General features: G+C 29.3%; 1 protein-coding gene and 1 long non-coding RNA gene across 4 annotated transcripts; both read right to left on the reverse strand.

Annotated features, from left to right (window-relative positions):
- Positions 1-771: 771 nt before the first annotated feature.
- Positions 772-7,579, reverse strand: LOC119669761 (protein cortex). 2 transcript variants are annotated; one of them, XM_038079777.1, is made up of 7 exons: positions 6,883-7,579; positions 3,109-3,240; positions 2,782-3,046; positions 2,542-2,724; positions 2,102-2,482; positions 1,669-1,818; positions 772-1,137 (listed from the first exon to the last, which is right to left on the reverse strand). In XM_038079777.1, the coding sequence occupies exons 1-7, from the start codon at positions 6,961-6,963 to the stop codon at positions 848-850; spliced, it is 1,482 nt and encodes a 493-aa protein (XP_037935705.1). In that variant the 5' UTR covers positions 6,964-7,579; the 3' UTR covers positions 772-847. The 2 variants fall into 2 exon arrangements, with proteins under 2 accessions (XP_037935705.1, XP_037935704.1); XM_038079776.1 differs by lacking the exon at positions 6,883-7,579 and adding an exon at positions 6,478-6,834.
- Positions 7,580-13,566: 5,987 nt separating this feature from the next.
- On the reverse strand, positions 13,567-17,167 carry LOC119673227. 2 transcript variants are annotated; one of them, XR_005252028.1, is made up of 3 exons: positions 16,419-17,167; positions 14,241-14,400; positions 13,567-14,174 (listed from the first exon to the last, which is right to left on the reverse strand). It is a non-coding gene; the product is annotated as an uncharacterized LOC119673227 (long non-coding RNA). The 2 variants fall into 2 exon arrangements; XR_005252027.1 differs by having other exon boundaries at positions 14,241-14,403.
- Positions 17,168-18,495: the final 1,328 nt, after the last annotated feature.

Genomic DNA, 18,495 nt, shown 5'->3' on the forward strand with positions numbered 1-18,495 from the left:
ATTGTTTTTTTACGAACAAATATTTTACATGAATGTCTACCGAAACATGGTATCATCTGTTCATCAATTGATAAGTCATGGGGCCATTTACCAAATTGCAGAAAACGGTTATTGCTAGTGTCAATGAATGCCCAGACTTCTGCAAATTTATCTTCTTCATTTAATAGGGTGTTATCAAATAAGTGAATAAACCTATTGATTGCCTTAAATTGACTGCGAGGTAATGCATTGCGAAAAATTGGCACTTCCGTATGTGAACTTAGCGGCCAATAAAGTTTCCATTGTGGAAGTAGATGATATGGTAAACACTCGAAACATATATACCAAAACACCTTTTAAGGTAAAATTGCTTAAGGTCAAGGCAAACTTTATTTTTCAAAGCATATTCATTGCTAAAATTGAAATTTATATATAATTTTGTTACAAGATTGATTTCTTTTATTCATATAACAACTTTTATATTTTATTTACAACAGATAATCATTTTTATGGTGTTTAAACACGATTTTATATTTTTATATAATTTATTAAAAAAAATATTCGTGTAAGCTTCTTTAAAGAACCATAAAATGGTGGTAATTTAATGTAAATTTTGGTATAGCAACATAAAAGGTATCATTCCAAAGATAACATAAGTAGCAACTAATAATTATTATCATGGCTACTTTTAACTACCCATCCGGGCCAAAATGGGTTAAATTAAACACGCTAGTCTATTTATTGTCATTAGTCTATTTATTTAACAGATATATATCAAAACATTTTTTTCCGATATAGCTACGAACTAAAAAATATAAACAGTAATATTATATATCAATTTCTTATATTACAATTACATTGTATGTACTCATTTCACACATGACCACATTTTGAATAGGTCTCCATACTCGTTCTCATATTTGTATTTTCTTTTAGATGACCATTTGTAATTATATTTCTTACATTCTAGCTTATGTTTATAATCAGGACAAAAGTTCCAAATCGTCAAAGTTTCATCGTCACCACATGTCGCAAGTCGAGAACCATCCGGAGACCACATTACAAAGCGGGCTCCATTTTCCGGAATTCTTATTACATCAACTAAGCGATCCAATGAAGACATAACAAGAATCTGGTAGTCATGACAGCCGTCAGAATCTTCACAACGTATAAAAGTAAATACATTTAAAATTATTAGTTACATCTTCACACTCAGTAGAGGTAACTGTTAAAGTATGATGAAGCAGTGTAGTTAACTTTTAAATAGATTTAAAAAGTATTCTTAAAACATTGAATTTTATGTAAATATTTATAAATATTTCATATCTTTGAAAATCCTCTAAATTTTAAATATAGCCTCTTTGTCAAAATAAAGAAAGCGTAGCTTTATCAGCGACACTAATGCATACTTTGCAAATATTTCTATTAAAAATATAATACTAGATGGATGCCATGAGTTCCTACTTTATTTGAGCAATACATTAAACATTGCGTCAAAGAAAATTATTACAAAAAATTATTTAAAATTTGTTCCTTCCCTTTAATACTATAAAAATTACTATGAAATATAAGAAATTTCAGTTTGGAATATTGCAAGAAGTACATAATATAGGTACCTATCTACCTAAGAACAATATTATTTTGTCTGTGAAAAACATATTGCGAACTCTGGACAGTGACTATTCCTACCTTGCTTGGCTATGCTTACAAGCAGCTCACCAGTAATCGTACTGAAAGTAACTGAATTAATCACAATTTTGTTGTCGTTCCTTTGGTAGTAGGCAATTATTTCTTTGCTTGGAACATGAAGTAACGCGATGGAAGCTGGAACCTCCTCCGCTAAAGTCAAATCGAAAAAAGAATACTTTTTGTTAGCAATATTCCAGTCTAAAAAGCACCGAATATTTTCAATATTTCCGAAACTACTACCAACCATCTTACATTATATTTTTATCAATATTTTTTGCCTCAGTATTTGCTATTTCCGCCTTACAAACTGATTACGAACATATCATATAAACAAACATATATGATATATTTATTGATTAGTTTTGATAGCAGTTCAACAGATATTAAAATATTTTGGGGCTTATTAGACGGGTTTTAAATTGTTACTTATTACCAAATATCAAGTCTGTATCATTCCATGGATGCCAGTCAAACACTACGCTAATTTTACGTTTAGTACGGACATATAAATGCACATCACATGAGTTCCAGTTGTAAATAATTATATTACCATCCGCATCGCTACTCGCCAAATAGCGCATTGTCGGTGAAAACTTTATCTCTATTATAGGGAGCTTATGTCTATTTTGTTTGTGTATTACTTTCATTTCAGGTACTGACAAAACGTATACAGTTCCATGCTGCGTCCCACACACAAGATGACCGCCAGATTTACTCCATTCAATACAACGAACTTTTTGATGTTTTATATTAAAAACTTTTCCATTTGTGATCATAAATCGCTTAGGACATGCAACGTCCCATAATTCTATGGCTTTAAGTACAAAAATCATATTGATATGCATCGTTTTTTATTTAAGTTTCTACACTTACCTGGATTTTTACCTATCTTACAGCCTACTGCTAAATAATCACCATTCGGGCAATATGCAACAGCACATGCTTCTTTCACCTTGTATAAAGTGCATGTATTCTCCTTACGTTTCCAGAAGATCACATCATTATCGAACACCGCAACTATTTGGCCATTAATCGACCAATCTACAAGATTCGCATCTGCAAATCTTTGAATTTAACTTTAATTAAATGGTATGTGCTTTTAGTTCAACCTACCACAATTGATATCAAAACCAGGTAAATCATGTGTTGACTCTGAAAATGTCATTGGTTTCAAACGTGGCTTGCAAGTCCAATCAAATTCTTTAAATTCATCGCGATCTTTTCGGTTGGAGTGTATTGATATAACATCGTTCAATAACATACAGCAATTTTTAACGTATGGATCAGACAACTCTAGTATTCTTCGCTGGCGCACTTCAAGCTCCTTGTTAACAGTGAAGAGAAAAGAGTTTTGATTCCAACAGTTAAACGCCAGCATCTAAAATATTCCTTACTGAAATAATTGAAAAAAATGCACATACCTACTCCTAGTTTACTCACGGTTTTAAAGACGTCTTTGTTGGTGACTTTGTTAAACTTTTCGTTCTGTTCAATATTTTTTAAACTATAACGGCGGGGAATAAATCGATCCCCATATAAAAAGGGCACCACTCTATTAGGAACGTAAACCCGCTGGAATATGATAAAAATAGAAAATAATAATATTTCTTTTATTTTGTTTAATCAGTAATATCAACATATTCGAAATTAACAATTTCCTGACACTGCTTAAGCTTCATATCTAATATAAGGATTTCAATCAATAAATAAAATGACAAATTAAATACTCCTTTTAGGGTAATCAGGTTTTATTCAAATAATGATAAATGCCACTTGATAAATTCACAGAATCTAAACTACTTTTCCTAATAATGGAGAATAATTTCAATAGATTGTTTACATCAACCTTAAAGCAACTTCATTTACTAGTTATTGAGGTATGCAATGATGCTCATTGCTCTGCATGACTGGGTTTCGAAAAAGTACTCCATTCACTAAATATTTATTTCAAATCGACCTTGCAGATGCTTTACAAAATACAAATACAAAACTAATGAGTTAATAAATATCACATGAATATTTTTAATAATTTTATAAAATACAGCAGAAACAGATAGACCATACAAATTTAAAAACTACACTCTAAAAATCAATCACATCAGACATTGAAGGTATTAAAGGATTTTATTTTTCTACAAATATCTCTTATTTAATAGCATATATCTTAAAAATAAGATAGCTTGGATTTTGAAATTTAAACGCTAACACAATACTTTTCATATAATACATAATGCCAGATCACTTAAGAAAACAATTTATGTTATTAATATGTCGGACACAATTTATTTTATTGGACACAAACTATGGCAAGGCAAATCTCTTGGTACAGCATGTAATTGAACAATAAGAAAATTATTACTAAATAAACTCGAAAAAATTTCGAAATTTACTGAAGAGAAACCTGAAGAGAAAGAAGAAATGCCATAGATCATTTTCTACAGCCATTACAAACACATTAATGTCATTGAATGTCATATTCCATATGAATTCCGCTACTACAACATATATTTTAAAACTCAACATATGAAACTCAAAGTGTCAGCTAATAGCACCAAAAATATAGAATAATAATATTAGAAAAGTGAAAGAACAACAAAAAAAAAACATTAAATAAATAAAAAAAAATGTCCGTACAAAACGTCACTATAAGTGTTTTCAATTTTCAAAGGTGATTATTGCATTTAAAAACATTGTATAGATGCTTTGGAGATGGACCATTAATGCCATAAAATGCCAATGTATTTTATGGCATTAAAAAAATCTGTACGTAAAATAATTATTTTAGTCATAATAATTAACAATAACTGCTATATCTAGCGTATTAATAATCAAACAATTAACGAAGTAATTATGTTTTTTAATCAAACGAATTTATTAGAATTTTATGTTAAGATACTTTACCCAATATAGTTTTTCATACTATATGAATCTACCCACTATCAGATTTGAATGGTCTGAATTAAATTTAATTTCTATATTAAATATTTTCAATAGTCACCACCAAATCTTATCCTAATGTTTCGTTTACTTAACAAATAATGAGCCAGTTCCAGTCATTTCGAAAACAGTATGTGATCAGTTACCTAAAAATCCAATCTATAAAATTTAATTTGTGATTTCATTGATGAACGAAAACCAATTAGTGTACATTGTAACATATTACACCATAATTTTTATTTGATCAAAACAGAATTCGTTAACAAAAACTGTTAAATGATATTGATTTAGATTAGATCAGATTGACATGCCAGCCTTGTGCACCAAAGCAGAAATAATGGCTCGTTATGATACCAGGAATGTAACACTGTCTGACCTGAAAACCAACCTAAACATAGAAATTATCCCTAACAGCATCCCTTGAAGATGGCGCTACTCCCAAGCTGATGAGTCTATATAATTATATAGGTGATCGTGTACATATCTATATACCTTAAAGAGCTTTGAAAAATTAATAATCAAAGATCTTGAAGAAATTTAACTTCTTTGTGTAAAAAATCTTGAGTTTCTCAAGATTTATAGTTTGTATAAAATCTATCTTGAGTGAAATTAAATTTTCGGTAAAAGAGTAAATTTGGTGAAGACTAAACTTTTATCAGAAATGACTCAATATTTCTATTTCTGAAACTTAATATTAACTTTATTTCCCCCAATTTGCATGAAATATTACTTATGTTATCATATTGTTATTACTTATCATTAAACCTGTATCATTTCATGGATGCTAGTTAAATACTACGCTTGTGTTCCAGACATTAAAATTGGTCATTTTTAAGTCCAAGCCAGAATGAACCAGGGTTAATCATTCTTTTTAAGGCAAGACTTAAGACTAAAGGCACACTTAAGTCTAATTAAATACTAGAAATATTATTATGAATTCATTTGATTGGGTTAATATGTAATAGCAAACATAACACGTCCTTCTCGTCGAAAATAGAACGTACTATATCTAATATATTCTTTTTATATTTAATATATAAACAATGCAGAAACTGTAAATATTGATTTGTTTTCCAAGTATTTTTTTCAGTGCGCACACGACCACCCATTTATATAAGATACGTAATATGAAAAGGTATTAATTCTATAAACAAAAGTATTTCTTTACATATAAATACACAAAATATGTATATATTTTTCCAATTCTCGACGCCGTGTTTGAAGAAAACCGCAACGCAACACAAGTGCATCGACACATCTATATTTCACTTTCCAAACATTGGTGCTTCTCTCAAAGTAAAATTAAAACTTGATCGAGACATCAAGTACGTCGAAACAAGATATTTCAGAATTAAAATACTGAGCAAATGGACACAATAGACAGTATTAGACGCGCAATATCTGAGCAACAACATATTTTCATTTGATCGGATCGAAGTGTTGAAGTGATTTCAAGAATAATTCTTCTCATTGCCGAGGTGTTTGGAATATGGGTTTGAGTTGATGAGATAAATGCTTTCGTTGTGGTTGGGATTTTTTAGATCAGCAGTTGTGCAGCAATTGTATTTGTGAACCTAAAGGATTCATTGCAGATGCCTATTACATTATTCTACTGGCCTACTAAGTCCCAACATGATGAATGCAATAACCAACATCAAGAGACTTCTGAAACGATGCAGTGTAAGTGCGGTATATACTTGCTATAATTTGTGTTTAACTTGGAATTTTCCAATGGCATGGATGGACGGTTACTCCAACCAACGTAGTGCCCCTGAAATTTCAAAAAGTGTCACAAAACGCGAATGTATATATATATACATATGCGTATATGTATGTATGTATGCACGTGTGTATAAAAACAAATGTGTTAACCTTTTTTTCGTTCTCATATTGGTTGTTTCGTTTCTTTATTAGCAGTTCCAACGAAGAGTCATTTGGGTTTTGGGTAATTAAAAACTTTTCAAAGCAAACATCCATCACTCGTCCTAAGCAGTAATTATTCTTATCACATAAATTTTTCTTTTAATACATCAAAATATCACATGCAATCACAGTTACAAACTAAGTTATTCGGTAGTTTGTTATTGGTATTTCCTACTTATATAGAACTTTTTTTATAATTAACAGTTTTTCGCGGCGGTGCCACCGGAATGAAAAATAAACAATACATCCAACAACCAACCAAAGATCAAAATAGAGAAGGGGCTGATTGCTTAAGAAATTATTATTGTTAATATATTAATAATATAATAATGTACAATGTAATCTATTAGGTACCACCACGTTTCTTCCCCTTTGATTTGGACTTACAGTCTCTCGTTCTTCATCTATTTTGTCTAAAACGCTTTGTCTTTTCATTAAATGTTCTATATTTTTTCGATAAATTACTCTATCATTGTCTTCTACGAAAAATGACCTTGGTTCTTTACATTTTTCTGCAACTGTTGCAGGATACCAAATTGAAAGTAGTGTAGGTTTGAGCTTGTTCAGCTGGACAAATAGGCTTGAGCATCACTTCTTCTCCTGGAAAAATAGGTTGTAATTTGACTGCCTTCTTGTTAAAATTTTCAGATATTTTCTTTATATTTTGCTCAACTTGAATTTTGTACTTTCATTATTTACAACTTTTGGTTCTAAATCTATAGTTTGTAATTTTGTTCTTAAATGACGCGATATCAAGAATTGAGAAGGACCTTTAGGAGTTGTTCTGTAATGCAATAACGCTGTATAACAATCTGAATTTGTTTTCTTACATTTTATCAATAATTTTTTTATAATTTGAATGGAACGCTCTGCCATGCCATTAGATGAGGGCTCGATGTTATGTGTTCAATAGACCAATAATTACAAAACTGATTAAATTCTTTTGTATTATAAGGAGGGCCATTGTCTAAAACAAACATTTTAGGAATACCATGTCTAGCATAAATAGGTTTTAATTTTGTAATGACCTGCTTGCTTGAGTAACCCATGTTTAAAGTATCAATTTCGATATACTTTAAATAATAATCACAAACCAAGAGGTATTGTTTATTTTCAAATTCAAAAATATCGCAAAACTTCGCAAGAATATGTGCTTAAAACTTTTTTGTAAATTTAGCAATGATAAAGACCTGTTAAATAAATATTCTTTGTTAAAAAACGAAAGTTTAAATTCACATTAATTATTATGAAGTGTTTGTCTATAATCACTGTCAAAAATTCAAAAGGTGCGAGTTATTCAAAGGGCAAAAAAAATAACAATGCTGGGAGTAATCAACAAACACAGATTTGAGAGAAAAATAAAAGTGAACTCAATCAAAATGGCAATAATCTGGAGATATAGTTCCAACAATAAACAATCAGTGAATCAAAAGAAATATTAAATGGAGACTATAACAACTCTTAAGCGATTTGTGTGATTGCACGAAAAAAACAATAGGGTCTGTACATATAGTTATAGAGTCTGTAGGCTTTACCCCATTTATTTTAATTATTCAGTTACTTTTTTAAACAACATTAGATATTTAATAACTTAATTTCTACGCGATGAAATTCTAAACGTTTGTTATTTTGATTCTTTGTCCATAATAAAATAATATAATAATTAAATTAAAACAGTTAATAATTCCTATTATTATATTTTCCTCTTTAATTTATTCTAAATTAGATGTGGTGTCTCTTACTAAGCTAAGAAACTTAACCGATTCCATGACGCGATTTGTTTACGGTCTCAGAAGATTTGATCACCTGGGTTGCTTTAGGAATGCAATCTTAGGTTGCTGTTTGTTTCTGTTTAAATTGGTTAATGCTAAATTACCTGCACACCTTTTCAATTGTCCACAACAATCACGATCCAATAGATGTCTTTAATTTGTTATTCTCAGATTTACCTTTACTCCCACAAAAAGTTTTTTTTTTATCCATTCTGTCAGAGTATGGAATTCGCTTTTGTGTGCAATCAGAAACACAAGAAGAGTAGGAGCTTTCAAAAAATGCTGGTTAATGAATTATCTTGTTATCACCCGTTCTGACACATAATTCTATTTCTTAATTGTTTTTTTTTATTTTTTTAATACCTTTTCTGTTTGTAATATTTAATTACCTATTTTAAATTTTTAATTTAAATTTTTTTATTTTTATTTAATTTTTTTTTTTGTTCCCTCATTTTTTTTGTACTCTTTTTTGCTTTACTATTTAATAATTAGTACATTTTTTATTTATTGTGTACATGTTATTCATCTCTCTTATTGTCTTTTTGTCTTTTTCCATTAAAGCATTTTTTAAAATAAATGAATAAAAAAAATAAAGTGACATTAGCTTTTTGAAAAATATAAAAATGACATTAGCTTTTTTACATATTTTCTTGTGTGGCCAACTCACCACATCCTGCGTGGTTTGATATTAAATGGTGAGTGTGCACCACCACAAATCTGTTGAAAATTTGACTTTATTAAATATAATATATGGAATATATAGTAGTTTTAAAAGTTCTCAGAATACTATACATTCAAAAACAATAATTATGTTTCTACTAAATTGTAACCCATCAAAACTTATTTTATAGAAAAGAAGCACAACTCCTACAATATCAGAAAACCAATGATGTTATTCTGAAGATCAGACAACGAATCACCATTACTAATATGTACTGCTATGGGCTCAATAGGCAATTGGAATTTAGAGCTCTCTCTCGACAAACGAACCTTACGCTCTATAGGTCGCTCATCCTCCCTATGCTTGTGTATGGCGTAGAAGCATGAACGTTATCACAAAATGTTGAAACAGCGCTGGGAGTGTTCGAGAGAAAAGTTCTTCGTGAGATCTTTGGTCCTCTACGAGTTGGCGACGATTACCGCATACGAATGAACCACGAGCTCTACGAGCTTATAACGACATTGATATAATTCAGCGAATTAATATCCAGCAGCTTTGCTGGCTTGGTAAATACTTGAAAATGAATGAAGATGCTCCAGTGAAAAAAGTGTTTGAAGCAGTTGTTGACGGAAGAGACATAGAGGTAGACAGTGTCTCCAGTGGAGTAATCAAGTTGAGGGAGCACTAACTGGACTTGATGTACGAGACTGGGGAAGGCGCGTATGGAGCAGGTCGAAACTGTGTAACGGGTTGTTATGGTCAAAAAAATAAATAAGTATAATGCATGGAAAGTCTTTATGGATATTTCAAAATTATTTGATACCTTTATTGACTCATTAAATTATATTTAATTATAATATTTTCTAACATATTTATTTCAATCATTTGAAATTTCATTCAATAATTTATCGAAAATTAGCGACACGTATGAAGTTTCTGTTTTATATTATGGATATTTATACGTGCTAGTATATTTCTTTCTATAAAATTGCAACGTAACCAAGTTAACAAATAACCGAGACATCAGTTGCGAGGTTTAGTAAAATACAAGCTAATACGTATTATTGTAAAGTGCTTCACCTTCCTCTTCTCCATTGCTTGACAAAACACGAGTGTCTAAAGCACTTTTACTTAACAGAGTCTGTGTCCACTTAGATGATCCACTATAACAAAAACTTCGTTGAATTTTGGTAATGAGCTATTCAGGTGTATTTACAGAAGTATATTCTGAAGCGCAGCATATCTTCTTGATAGAATATATATTGCATTTGATTTGAGAGAGTGCAATTCTCAATTAATGTGCGCTTTCACAGAATGGAACAATCTCAATGCTCGGTCTTTAATATACTTTTGCACACTTTCGACTCTTTATAATAAATTCGGTCCTAACGTATTGCTTCGCTCGGATCATTGCAGTGTCTTTTAGGCGAAAATATTCCAATTCGTTGTGTAGCAAATATTTAAAAATATTATCAATTTCAAATTATAAAAACAGGTAAAAAAACATATTTGCTTAATTAAAGAAAAAAAACAGTGTAAAAAATAATAATATCGGTACCATCCCTAAGCAAATCTTTATTATTTTTGCATGCAGTCATAGCAACTCAAGTACCTGCAAAAAAAACTCTTCGGCTCATCGGCTAGTTATAAGAGATCCAATTGATCACACCAAACTTTCAACCACACCATGTTAATAAAATCATTTAATATTAAAATAGAATACATAAATCTTAATAAAATTTGTTTTAATTTTGTTATTTTTAATTAGTGAGCATTTTCATATCATTAGTCAACTTCCTAAGCAAAAAAAAACGATTACCCTATGGAAGTAGACACATCAATTAAAGTTTTGAATACCTGTAAGAATATATAGAATAATCTAGGTTGCAAGTAGCTAATAAAGGGGACAAAACTCACTTTAATCAGTAAAATAAGATGACCATAAACATAATAAGTTCGATATTCCGATTAACATATAAAAATATATCACCCATAGAAAACAAAGTGTCATATGTATAGAAACGTGATGTATTCCTGTACTTAAGCAACTTTTCTTAAACAAGCATCTATTTTGCGCTTTTCAGTCTGAAGAAAATGTTGTTTGTACATTTCTGGAGTCTGTGGCGGACTTCTGATAATATCTCATACAGATCAATATCCAGATATTTGACTCAAGAACATATTGACTATCAACATATTGATTATTGCTTGGATAGATATAATGTTGCGTGGTAAAAACATATCTTCCAAGATAAATAGCGCCACTATCAACATTAGGTGGGTTCCAGTATCACAGCTTTTGACGGTAGCAGTTAACAATGTAACAGAATAAATAATACACGTTCTGGCAGTTATTTATTCTTTTAGCCTTACTTTCACTTTTTGTTTCTTTTCTTTATAAAACTATGACAATTATATAAACTGTATCACAATTATGCGAATTTTTAGTTAAAAATAAGTGAAAAAAATATTTAAGATATAAAGAAAGTCGTCATAAATTTCTTCCATTTGATTGATATTTTATTTTATTATTTCAATGTAAAAAACTTGTTTGCCACTAAACTCTTAACCTCAACTACTTACTTAATGTGTCATTATAACCCATTATCGGATTGTGTGCTCCGTTAACTTGAACACTCCTCCAACTGCCGCTTCAAATTCTTTTTTCGCTGCAGCATGATATGCTGAGTTATATCAATGTCGTGATAGAGCTATTACAGCTTTATCACATCATAATAAATTTTTTACTATGTACTACTGACACGATTTATGGTGCAAATTCAAAGTTCATACGAAAGTCTTTTAAATATATATATACAAGTTTTTACAAGTTTTTTTTTATATAATTTAATTATATACAAAAGTTTTAATATATTTAGTTCCACAAACCTTAAGTCCACCTCATTACGCACAGAATTATATGCTGACCTACGGTCCGTCTTCAGTTAAAACGTAAATAAATGATAATAATTCTAGTATGATTCTAGGCAGGGATAGTCCCCCAACCATTAAAGAGTAAAAGTGCGCAATAGCACTAACTGAAACCTCAACAACAATAAACATAAATACAATATTGGTAAATGTACATAAATTATATACAAAACTATATATATAGTTCAGAATATAACTGAACAGTTGTAGCTAAACTTGTATATAAAATACTAATTAAATAAAAACACATGCAGCTTTAAATAATATCCAATAAAACATAAACATATACATATATATAAATATACAACTAATATTAATAAAAAATGTTTATATGAAATTGTGTTAAAGAAATTTTAGAAAATATTTTGTGATATAAAATTTAATATTAATTACGTTCAAAACTTTTACAATTTTAATAACACAAAAATTGAACCATTTTCCATCCAATTCAATAACAAAATAGATAATTTTACAATTTTAAATAATAAAGATTTTAACAAACAGAATATTATTTGCTGCTACATAATTTAGTTGTCTTATTTATTTAAATAAGTTTTCAAACACATCTTGACAAAATATTCTCGGCCCCGTTGTACCAAGACTTTGCACTCTGCACTTTACAAAACTTACGAGTGACATTTTTTTGCAAAGTAATACAATTATATTATATACAATTATATATTATATGTTTATAGGGAACATTAAATTTTGTATACAAAATGTTTCATGATGTCCAAGAACAAATTGTAATTAGTTCTTGGATTTTCTACACGATAAGTATCTGTTTGATCATTATCTTCTCCAAACAAAATTTCATACCGAATCATTTTAACTAAGAGAGTAACCACATGAAATATTTATATTCAAATGTAAAATATAAACTTTATTTACCTCTAAGCCCCCTTCTGGGCTTAGAGTAGGTCTTTAAGCCCTGTTGCGTCAATAAAAAATAGTATAGAACCTACTTTACAGAATTTTATTGCCTCTTCCGTAAGAATATACATTCCTAGAAGCCTATTTACCTTTATTTAATTCAAAAATATATTTCTTCAACAATTTAATTAATTTTTAAAAAAGCAATAATATTTGCTCTAAAATAATTTTCTATCTCTATTTTTTCTTTCTTTAGAACATCAATATCTTAAAACTATTTTATTTTATTTTATTTATTTATTTTCTTTATTTCTTTCATTTTACACATTTTGTCCTTAATTAATATACATAGGAAGCTTATGTATAAAGCAATTATTTACAAAATTTCTAGTGTGAATTAATCATTTGCAAATTTTTTGAAAAGATTTACAGATTACTTTTGTAAAAAGTCCGGGTTTTTGTCAAACATTTCGCTTTACTTTTCTTACTTTACTTTGTTAAAATTATTGAAAATATTTTAGTATAGCTATTCCATATATATAACTAAAAAAATAATATTACTTGCAATTTTCCAGTTACAGGTTTTAGGAAAAACAATTCTCCAAACCCTATATTTTCTTACTGTGTCTCTATCATATGGAACACAATCTTTGAAAGACATTTCATCGCAGGATATCGAAACAAATTTTTGTTCATGTATAACTTTAACGCTTTAACGCGGTTATAAAGAAGTGAAAATTAAATCATATTAACTTTTTTGTTTAATTATTATTTAAATGGTAAATCCAAATTCACCTTGGAGAATGCAATTGAATCTGATCATTAAATTAAAAAAAAATGTGTTAAAATAAAATAGTTTACTAATAAATAATAAGTTAGGGCAAAATGTTTATAGTTCTAATTTGTAACAAGAAAAAGTTCTTCAGTAATAGTTACCTTAGCTGTTAGCTTATGATAATACTTATTCATTATCTTAATATTTCGTTATGGTAGCTATTTTCATGATAATTACAATTTTCTTTATATTAAAACTTTTGCATAGTTATCCAGATAATGGACAGCTGCATTATCCATGTGAAAGGTATAAATACTGTCCCAACATTTTGGCAAACTTTTTTATAAATTAAAATTTAATCTTATACATACTTTTGTCGAATTTAAATCACACTAAGTACTTCATGAATTTTGTAAAATAATATCGAATATAATATTTTTTCAATTCAAATTAGTTTTTACATATTTTGTAGACTTTCGATAAATTGCTTTAGTCAATATATATGCATACATAAAATAAACAGTTGCTAATTTTTGATTGACCATCTTTAGTTTCCATTATATATCGATAGTTTCATACTTTTTAAAAATACATTTGGGCGATTCTCATAAGAATTAGAAATTTCCGTTATTTCCTAAAAATTAATATTAATATTAACCATATTTTTCTGTTTACAAACTTATTATACAAAATATCAAACCTTGATTTTCTTGTTTTCTACGTTAGGTTTGTAGATTGTATCTGCAATGTGTACATGTGTTTAATCAATCCAAAAAAAAAATTTTTTTAACATTTACACCTTCAGTTTTCTCTTCTTGTTTCTTTGACATCGTTCTGTGTCGTTATCTTCCCAGATATACCTACTAAATAATTTATAAAATCAAAACTTAAATTAGAAAATGAAATCTTTTACTATAAAAACTTAAAAATTTTTTAACATGCATTAAACGCAGATTGTTCTGAACAACCTGCAAACGTGGTACCAAGTGCTAAGTATCAAATAAAAGTGTAATCGGTTCCTGTACACCGACACAATAACACACCTCTTCATTTTAATTTGTAAAAAGAAATAATTTTTATCTCTTCAAATAACACAAAAATAAAAATTTTAATTCATTTTTAAATTAATGCTTTAAATACAGTCAAACTTCCATATCTCGAACTTCTATAACTCGAATTTTGTATAACTCGAACCAAAAACAGTGCACCAAGGTTTTAGAAAACAAATTACATACAATTCTGCTTTCATAACTCGAACTTCTATAACTCAAATTTCTTTATAACTCGAACCAAAATTTTGTTATGTGCCGATACGAATATGGGAAAGTGCATTCTATAAGTCGAATTTTTGTTTTAAGTATAAATGCCTTTTGCTGTTAGGGGAAGTGTTTTTTCCAAACCAAATGTTTAATTTTTTCTTCCTCATGTTGCTTCTTTGTACAAATGCCAGTAAATGCCAGCGTCATTTAAAGTAAATAAAATAACTTTCAATGCTACTGTTAACGATTATATTGGGCTTGACAATGAAATGTGTACATCAAGCGTTCCTACAGATGAGGATATTATTGAGCACTATAACTCTAAATTACTAGATCCAATTCTAAGCGCAACGGAAAGTGATGATGAGGGTTCGGTGGATGTAATTGTTCATCAGCCTTTCAAGAATGAAGTAGAAGACTCATTCAAAATTCTAAATTTATATTTGCAAACGAATGATACTACAACAGATAATCACTATAAGAGTATGAATAAAGTGGAATCTCTTTTTACTGAAAATAAGAAAAAAATTAAAGTCCCAAACCCTTATTTCTGAATATTTTACTTTACTATAAGTTTTTTGTTTAATTTGATTGCAAATAAATAAATATCTTAAAATGTAATTCTAGTTTCTTTAAAAAAAAAAAAATAAATAAATAAGTAAAAAATAAACAAATTCTCTAACTCGAAGTCTCCATAAGTCGAACCTTTTCTTTGCAAAATTGGACTTCGAGTCTAATTGGAAGTTATACTGTATATTTTTTTTCATTTTTTCCGATTTGAAAAAATTACAAAATTGCAATTATTTGGCGTAGACCATACAACGATCATATTGCAAATGTTACTGAAAGAATAACACGAGAAATTATTATTATTATTAAGAGAACAATTTATATGACAAACTATGACACTGAAATACGATTGGCAGATACTACAGATGTGAGCCTTTTTGGAGCAAATTACTACAATTTCAATACAAATGCCAGGAAGCAACACAGCTTATTTTATAAACCACTAATCCGATTATTTATTGAATTCTTACACTTTCTGATTTGGCGCAAAGACGTTTCATTTTGTAAGTATTACTAAACAACTTTATAAAATGATATATTATTTATTTTGGTAGCAATTTTCAAGTATTATAAAACACCTTTATAAAACGGCATATCTTCTATTTTGTAAAATGGCTGTTTATTTGGAAAGGAAAGCAACCGAATAACTCATAGCCATGTACCAATTCCACTAATGCCTGTGAGAAGTGAAAATGCCTAATACCACAACAGAATGACATGTGAATAAGCATTCAACGCTATGTTTGACCTGATAAAAACCGACAACGCCAGGTTACCTCTCGAGGAACTGAAGAGAAAAGAATAAGCACTTATAAGGGCAGTGTACACTGCTACAAACTGAACTGTAAACTAAAAACATATGATATACTATTAAATAACAAACTAATCTTATTGTTTAATTGCAATAAGTTATTCACGTATTGAAGTAAAGATGTTTACACGATTTTACGTATTCAATCATTTATAAATCTTCAAATGCCTTGATATCATATCATGTAGGCGCTTCCATGATAAGAATGCTAATCAAAATAAACAAATTTTATACACACCTGGCCGCATTCACATTTATCGAAAACCACTCCGAACATTATTGAGAATCTGTTTGCACTGATCTTGTTAACTACACAGCATTTAGTATTTAAGTGTAGATCACTTTTTTATTTAATCTGTAAATCAAATTCGACAAATGAGATAATAACCAATTAGTTAATAAATATTAATATATCCGTGCAAGGACCATTTGAGTACTTTCAATCACATTTTAGAAAATCCGAACAGCAACGCCCGAGCCAACTTCATTCCAGTTGCACTTCTCTTAGGAATGAGATTGCAGTAGCCCCAATATAAATATTGGGAAACCATGAATAGCTGTTTGATCAAATAATTTTTGTTGACAATAAATATTCCGATTTTCGCATATCGCTCGACATTGATGTTAAAGTCTTACACCTCCGACTTTGCTGCTTTTGAAATATTTTTACGTTTGGCCATCCCAAATCTAAATTCATTCGATCGTTTGGCGATTCATAAAAAGCACAAGAATTCATATCCATTAAATCACAACTGCACAAAATAATCACAAATATAGGATTATATATAAAAATGTTTAATAATGTTTCCTGCTTCTAGTAAATATACAAGTAAATGGTTTTTTTGTTGCAAGCAAAGAACATGTCAAAGGACAGGTAATTCTTTTCCAAAGAATATGAAGGAGAACTAAAAAAATGTCAACATCATGCACTAGTGTGGTATATTCTGCTGGCATTAATAAATAAGGTCTGTTCTTCGAGTTACTCGTAGTAAAACTCGAGTAAAACACAAGTAAACTACGCTCTTTACACAAATTTTTTGTGTAAGGCAAAGAATATCTGTATAGAAACTCTTGCTCTCTGAGAATAACGTGAGAAATTTTTCAGAAAATTCAGTTTTTATAACATTTTGGTCACAATGCATATCACCAAGCTTATGTCAATTTTTAGGGCTGTAGTATTATTGTTTATTGCATACATTTTACAAAAGGATTATTAATATTTTTCATTTTAGTACATTAAATATGTTTGGTAATATTAACAAGGAAAACTGGTTAAAATAAAAGTTGTTTTTCTATAAATTATATATGTTTATAAAATTATATAAATCTATACTTTACAATAATAGGTCTGTTCCACGAGCTACACATAGTAACTTTGAGTAACACTGTGTATACACAAGTGCGTTCCACGAACAAATTTGTGAGTAAATGAGAGCATCTGAGAGAGCGTAACATCCCTGTCGAAATTTGAAAATATTACACAGACTTTACTCATGCATTTTATATGAAGTAAAATTTGTGTTTATGTGTAAATCAGCTGTTATGGTTTAAATTCAAATTTTTGTATTGTTTGTTTGCGCGGCATTTGTGAATATAAAAAAATTCTGCATCTTTAATTGTAACAACTGTAATAAATAAATATTGAAATGGATAAAAACATAATAAATATTTTATTAAGTGATTTAAGTAACACAACACAACCAGAATATAACGTAGTTAATACACTTCGAGATAGTGACTCTGACGATAATGTAGAATTGGTGTATTCGATATTACATAAAAAAAAAGAAAACGTGTGTGTATAAAACATTATATACAAGATGTTGTTTACAAATATGACGACAAGGAATTCAAAACTCATTTCCGCATTTCGCGGAGCCTTTTTAATTCTTTGGCTATAAAATTTCAAAATAGTACCGACTTTATTGCACTGCGAGTAAGTGAGCTGAACATTTCTCCAGAAGCTCACGTTCCTGTTTTTTTATGGTTTGCTGGTCACGAAGCATGTTGTTTTAGAGACTTATCAGATCGCTTTAATCTCTCTTTATCGTCAGTAAACCGAGTTATAAGAAGGATGATAACTTTCTTTAGCAACATGTGTCCGGATATAATTGCATGGCCTAGCACATCAAAAAAGGAAGAAGCAAGTACATTTTTCCGATGCAATTTTCCAAAAGTTATAAGTAAGGATTTATGTGCATATTAACGCTGCATATATATTAATACATGTTACTTTGCAGGTTGCCTAGATGGCACTCGTATAACTATTGATCCTCCTGGAGATCGTAAGGACGACTACATTGACAGAAAAGGAA

Source organism: Teleopsis dalmanni, chromosome 1 (genome assembly GCF_002237135.1).
Source record: "Teleopsis dalmanni isolate 2A chromosome 1, ASM223713v2, whole genome shotgun sequence".
NCBI classification, from domain to species: Eukaryota; Metazoa; Arthropoda; class Insecta; order Diptera; family Diopsidae; genus Teleopsis; species Teleopsis dalmanni.

Excerpts from the sequence above, each read along its gene's own strand:
- LOC119669761 (XM_038079776.1), bottom strand. The coding sequence starts at position 6,582 with ATGGATGTTTGCTTTGAAAAGTTTTTAATTACCCAAAACCCAAATGAC. Across the intron at positions 3,047-3,108 it reads ACAAAGACGTCTTTAAAACC|ATGCTGGCGTTTAACTGTTG; the intron begins GTGAGTAAACTA and ends GGAATATTTTAG. Across the intron at positions 1,819-2,101 it reads TGATACAGACTTGATATTTG|CGGAGGAGGTTCCAGCTTCC; the intron begins GTAATAAGTAAC and ends ATTTGACTTTAG.